The sequence below is a fragment of the Cynocephalus volans genome, chromosome 4 (genome assembly GCF_027409185.1).
Source record: "Cynocephalus volans isolate mCynVol1 chromosome 4, mCynVol1.pri, whole genome shotgun sequence".
In the NCBI taxonomy this organism is placed as follows: Eukaryota; Metazoa; Chordata; class Mammalia; order Dermoptera; family Cynocephalidae; genus Cynocephalus; species Cynocephalus volans.
In genome coordinates, this window is record NC_084463.1 from 20,750,527 (window position 1) to 20,757,163 (window position 6,637).

General features: G+C 43.6%; 1 protein-coding gene across 1 annotated transcript; it reads left to right on the top strand.

Annotated features, from left to right (window-relative positions):
* The first annotated feature begins 1,097 nt into the window (after nucleotides 1-1,097).
* Nucleotides 1,098-2,206, top strand: LOC134377109 (putative olfactory receptor 10D4). Its single transcript, XM_063095725.1, has 2 exons — nucleotides 1,098-1,732; nucleotides 1,903-2,206. Exons 1-2 carry the CDS (start codon nucleotides 1,098-1,100, stop codon nucleotides 2,204-2,206), a joined length of 939 nt encoding a protein of 312 aa, XP_062951795.1.
* Nucleotides 2,207-6,637: the final 4,431 nt, after the last annotated feature.

Consider the following 6,637-nt stretch of genomic DNA (forward strand, 5'->3'; position numbering starts at 1 on the left):
AGAAGAATGTTCATTCATCGTTTCTGTCCTCAGAGCCACAGATGTTCTAAAGGCAAAGGAACAGGGGTGGGGTGGATATGAGGTCTGGTTTTCAGACAAGTTGGACACATTTCCCTTCCGCGTGTAAGTGATTTTCCCCAGAATGATCTCTTCTGCTCATCTTGTCATCTCCTGATGGGCGTGTGCACTAGAGGAAGGTGGAGAGGGTGTGGGAACTGGCTCTATTGCAGTTTGGGCTAATACTGACTTAGTTGACTCCATGGTGTTTCCTTAAAAATATTCCCCGACTAATGTCACTAAACCTTAAAAGCTTTCATGGTGAATTCATATGTTCAGCCATGTGGCAGACATAGCTCCTAGGAGAGACTAAATTCTATATTGAAAGAAGATGAATATTTTAAATATTGGTAATTGTCTATTGCTTTCTACTACACTAAGTATCTTCTTTTCCATTCTGTTTTACTTTATTCACACTAGAAAATTCTCAGTTTTCTTTTGCTCCAGCTGGTGATGGAGAAAGCAGCTTCATGAATCATTCACATCAGTAGGTGACCCAGATCTGCTTCAAGTCAACCGGGAGAAATACTGTGGAATGAAGGCTCATCAAAGTCAGAACATTTGTGTCTTCAATACTTTTTTTTTTTACAAGGATGGGTAGGATCAGGCATTATGCTAGGCACTTTATAGACCTATTAAAGCATTGATCCTCGCACGAACTATGAGATCTCATTATACTATTTATACAGATTCAGAGAAGATATAGAGATTTTTTTTCAAAGTCACACAGTGGGAAGGGAAGATTTAGCATTTAATCTTAGATGTGTCCAGTTGTAAAGTTTATTCTATGCCCTCTCCTGTGTACTGCCTTTAGCATTATCTCTTCATTTTGCTTTGAGAAAAGAGATGAAAATAAATAAATGACTTACCTAAATGTCAGACATTAATGACAGAATTGAACTGACCCCTATTTAGAAGTTTTTTACAGTATATACTTATTACCAGTTTCCAGTGGTTTCTATAAAGATGTTACGGGGTGGGGGTGGGGGCTTAAAACATCTCAGTGAGGCCACTCTTTGATCTTCCAGGACTAACTAGACATGAAGATGAGGAATCACACATCAGTAACTGAGTTCCTCCTGATGGGAATTCCTCATACAAAAGGGCTGGAAAATGTGCTCTTTGTCTTATTTCTGGCCTTCTACCTGCTCACTCTGCTGGGGAACCTGCCCATTCTTCTGGCCATCCTTCCTTCCTCCAACCTCCACACCCCCATGTATTTCTTCCTGGGAAACCTGTCAGTGTTTGACATATTTTTCCCTTCAGTGACTTCACCCAAAATGATGCTCTACCTAATGGGGCAAAGCCACACCATCTCTTACCAGGGCTGTGCCTACCAGCTCTTCTTTTACCACTTCCTGGGCTGCACTGAGTGCTTCCTCTACACTGTGATGGCTTATGACCACTCTATGGCCGTCTGTCACCCTCTGCAATACACGGTCATCATGAGCCATCAGGTGTGCACCGTCCTGACTCTAGCCACCTGGCTGGGGGCCTCTCTGCACGCATCTGTTCTCATGTTCCTCGTCTTTAACTTACCCTTCTGTGGCTTCAATGAGGTGAACGATTTTTTGTGTGATATCCCGGTGGTGCTGCCCCTGGCCTGTGCAGACACCTCTCTAGCGCACATGGTGAGTTTCATCAATGCAGGCATTGTTGCACTCGCATGTTTTCTTCCTGACCTCACTTCTCTCTTTTTTTTTTTTTTTTTTGTCTTTTTGTGACCAGCTGCACCGCGCTCAGCCAGTGAGCGCACCGGCCATCCTTATATAGGATCCGAACCCACAGCGGGAGCACTGCTGCGCTCCCAGCGCCGCACTCTCCCGAGTGCACCACGGGGTCGGCCCCTAACCTCACTTCTTACATTTGCACTGTCACCTCTATATCGAAGATTCGTTCCTCAGAAGGCAGGCGCAGGGCCTTCTCAACCTGCAGTGCCCTTGAGACTTCCATCCTGCTGTTCTACGGACCTGTGATTCTCATTTACCTCCGACCTGCCTCCAGCCCTTGGCTGGATTCTGTGGTTGAGGTGTTGAATAATATTGTCACCTCTTCCCTGAATCCTTTGCTATATACCTTGAGAAACAAGGATGTGAAGCTGGCACTGAGAAAGGTGCTAATTCAAGGAGTAGGTAGTGGTGTGGAGTAAGCTTTATGTCACGACCTGTTCAGAGCTTTGCCTTGTAAGTATCTGGGGGCTGTCATTGTCTTATATTTGGTGTGATTACTATATGGGGTTTGGGACAAACATCTGAGATTAAATAGATTCTAGTGTAATTTATGTGCATATGTGTATATTATTATCTATTCATCAAAATCTTTTGCAATGCTTCCTATGTGCCAAACACTATTCTATGCACTTCACAAATACTGGCATATGTAATTATCATAATAATTATATGAAGAAGATAATATTATTATCTCAATTTGCTGAGAAAGAAATTAAGGCACTGAGAGGCTAAGATGCTTCAACAGTGTACAGGGGTAGAAACGTGCCGAGCTAGGATGTAAACAAAGGGTCTTTTTTTAAAAAAAAATTTATTTTATTTTGTCAATATACAATGTGGTTAATTATTGTAGCCCATTACCGAAACCTCCCTCTCTCCTCCCTTGCCTGCATCCCTCCCAACAATGTCCTTCCTCTTAGCTTGTCATATCAACTTCAAGGAATTGTAATTGTTCTGTCTTCTACTCCCCCACACCCGGTTTATATGTGTATTTATTTATTTATTTTTAGCTCCCACAAATAAATGAGAACATGTGATATTCTTTTCAGTGCCTGACTCATTTCACTTAATATAATTCTCTCTAGGTCCATCCATGTTGGTGCAAATGGCAGTATTTCATTTTTTTTTTTTTTTTTTACTTTTTATTTATTTATTTATTTATTTATTAAATTTTATTTTGTCGATATATATTGTGGCTGATTATTGCTCCCCATCACCAAAACCTCCCTCCCTTCTCCCTCCCCCCCTCCCCCCCAACAATGTCCTTTCTGTTTGCTTGTCGTATCAACTTCAAGTAATTGTGGTTGTTATATCTACTTCCCCCCCCCGGTTTTGTGTGTGTGTGTGTGTGTGTGTGTGTGTGTGTGTGTGTGTGAATTTATATATTAATTTTTAGCTCCCACCAATAAGTGAGAACATGTGGTATTTCTCTTTCTGTGCCTGATTTGTTTCACTTAATATAATTCTCTCAAGGTCCATCCATGTTGTTGCAAATGGCAGTATTTCATTCGTTTTTATAGCTGAGTAGTATTCCATTGTGTAGATATACCACATTTTCCATATCCACTCATCTGATGATGGACATTTAGGCTGGCTCCAACTCTTAGCTCTTGTAAATAGTGCTGCGATGAACATTGGGGAACAGGTATACCTTCGACTGGATGATTTCCATTCTTCTGGGTATATTCCCAGCAGTAGGATAGCTGGGTCATATGGTAGATCTATCTGCAATTGTTTGAGGAACCTCCATACCATTTTCCATAGAGGCTGCAACATTTTGCAGTCCCACCAACAATGTTATAAGCGTTCCTTTTTCTCCACAACTTCGCCAGCATTGATCATTCACAGCCTTTTGGATATTAGCCATCCTAACTTGGGGTAGATGTTACCTCAAAGTGGTTTTGATTTGCATCTCCTGAATCCTGAGTGATGTTGAGCATTTTTTCATGTGTCTGTTGGCCATTTATATATCTTCCTTTGAGAAATGCCTATTTAGCTCTTTTACTCATTTTTTAATTGGGTTACTTGTTTTTTTGTTGCAAAGTTGTTTCAGTTCCTTGTATATTCTGGATATTAATCCTTTGTCAGAGGTATATTTTGCAAATATTTTCTCCCACTCTGCTTGTTGTCTTTAAACTCTGTTAATTGTTTATTTTGCTGTGCAGAAGCTTTTTAGTTTGATATAATCCCATTTGTTTATTTTTCCATGGTTGCCCTTTGGGGTCGTATTCATGAAGTCTCTGCCCTGTCCTACTTCGTGAAGTGTTTCTCACATGTTTTCTTTAACAAGTTTTATTGTTTCAGGGTGTATGTTTAATTCTTTAATCCATTTTGAGTTGATTTTAGTATACAGTGAGAGGTATGGGTCTAGTTTCATTCTCCTGCATATGGATATCCAGTTATCCAGCACCATTTGCTGAAGAGGCAGTCTCTTCCCCAGTGTATAGGCTTGGTACCTTTGTCAAAGACCAGATGGCTGTAGGTGTGTGGGTTGATTTCTGGATTCTCTATTCTATTCCATCGATCGGTGTGTCTGTTTTTCCACGGGAAAGTGAGCAATGGCCCCACCTTCACTGGGATTTGGCTTTTATAGTTTCTCTAATGAATTCAGTTCAGGTTTAGTTCCCGGTTATATGCATCAGGCATATGCAAGAATGTTCTGTGCTCTCTACTGAGCACGCCCAGCCACTGGATTGCAAAAGCCAGCCCCTTGTGGTCACATTTTCCCTGTATTGGTGCTGAAAACAGGTCTAACTGGCAACAGTAACTTTCCCCTAGGGGAGAACTCAGAGGAGGGGTCCTGAGACCTCAGGGAGTGGCAGGAAACCCACAGGCATGTCCTGAAACCCGAGCCCAGGTAACTGAGCAACTCCTGTATCAGTCTCACCCATATGGATAAGCAAAGAGAAATAAAAAAGTGGTTCTCATAAAAGTAGAGTAATGGTTACCAGAGGCTGGGAGGGGAGGGAGGTGGGGAGGAGGAGGTGTAGACTAATGGGTACAAAACTGCTATCTACCCGAAGTGACTCATTCTGCAGCTTATACATGTATGGAAACAGCACACTGAACCCCACAAAAACAAGTACAAATAAAATGGAATTTTTAAATAAAGCCATGACAGGATGCTCAGCACTGTCAGGCAAACTGAAACCACAATCAAATCCCACTGCACACCTATTAGAATGTTTAGATAAAAATGAATGAAAATCTCAAGGGCTGGCAGGGATGTGGAGCAACAGAAACTCTAAGACATCACTGGTGGGAAAGAGACATGGCACAGCCACGCTGGAAAGAACTTTAAGTTTTTTATATAAAGGTCAGCTCAGGCTCACCGTACGTCTCAGCCATCACACCCCTGGTCTTCACCCTAAAAAAAAAAAAAAAAAAAAGCTTGGGCAGGTACACCAGGACGAGGGGGCGATGCTTGGGGTCCCATCTGACCCCCTGTCCACAGGGCCAGGGAGGAGGTGCTGAGCCGTGGCACTGACCCCAACCCCCACTATAAAATAAGATGAATAACCCCAATTTCCCAACAAAGCTATGTCCCTTCAGGCTTTGCACATATGCAAAAAGTTAAGTAAGTCCCAAGCTGCAAAATAAATAACTAAATAAATAAATGAAAAAGAAAAGTTTATGTCCACACAGACACCTGTACACAGATGCTTATAGAGCCCTCAGTCATAATAGGCAAACCTAGAAGCAACCTAAATATGTTTTAAGAAATGAATGGATAAAATACTGTGATACATCATGTAATGAAATACAACTCAAAGAAAAATAGACCTGATAAATACGCACAAAAGCACACACATGCATGCTCACACACACACGTGCACTCACGTATGGATCTCCCAGTGTTAGTAGAAATGTTTAAATGTACAGTTCAGCATTAAATACAGGCAGGATGCTGTGCGGCAGATCTCTAGAACCTACTCCTCTACCATAATCAAAATGTCATACCTTTTCCACAGCAGCTCCCTCGTGACCCTCCCCTACCCCTAAAGACCACCATTCCATTCCGCTTTGATGACTGTGACTAGTTTAGGCCCATGTCAGTGGAATCCTACAGTATTTGTCATTTTGTGACTGCCCGATATCACTTAGCATGATGTCCCCAAGGTTGATCCATGTTGTTGCAAAGGACAAGTTTTCCTTCTACAAGAATGAGAGCAGGAGGAGGCAGGAGGGGATGGCCTTGGAGCCACGGGAAGACTTCTGAGGGGATGGAAGGTTGCAGGAATAAGTGACCCCATTTCCTTCCAGTTTCATTGTCGGGGGCCACAGCAGATTTTATAGATGGAGATGACAGATGGAAGAGCCCAGCTGACACAGGAGAGACAGACGCTGAGGTCTGAGAGCTAAATCCACCTGCCTCCCTAGTGGGCTCACTCCAGCCCCGTGCCCAGTCAGCAGAGAATATGGTCAGTGGGGTCTGCTCAGCTGGCCACCGTGGGAATTGGTGCTGTGGGTGTGACTGTGAGGACTCGTTGCCTCCATCTGTGGGGGGGGGAATAGTCACAGCACCCCTGAGAACTACTGGGAGAAAAGTGGTGATTACTGACCTGCCAGGCAGGGCAGGTATGTCACACATGACCTTAGCCGCACCTGCTGGGGGGCCAGCCCTCCAGCGTCCCCCTTCTGCATCCAAGAGCCTACCCCAGGTGGGCACAGCAAAGATGGGACAGCACCCGTGGCCTCGGTGAGGAGAGCCATGCGCCCTGGGGGTGACAGTGATGAAGACCTGCCTGCACACTTGAGAAGAGCACCAAGGCCTGGCACAGAAGTGGGCACAAATGTGTTCATGCACGCACATGTGCACACTCACATGCACAAACACACACGCACCCACGCAG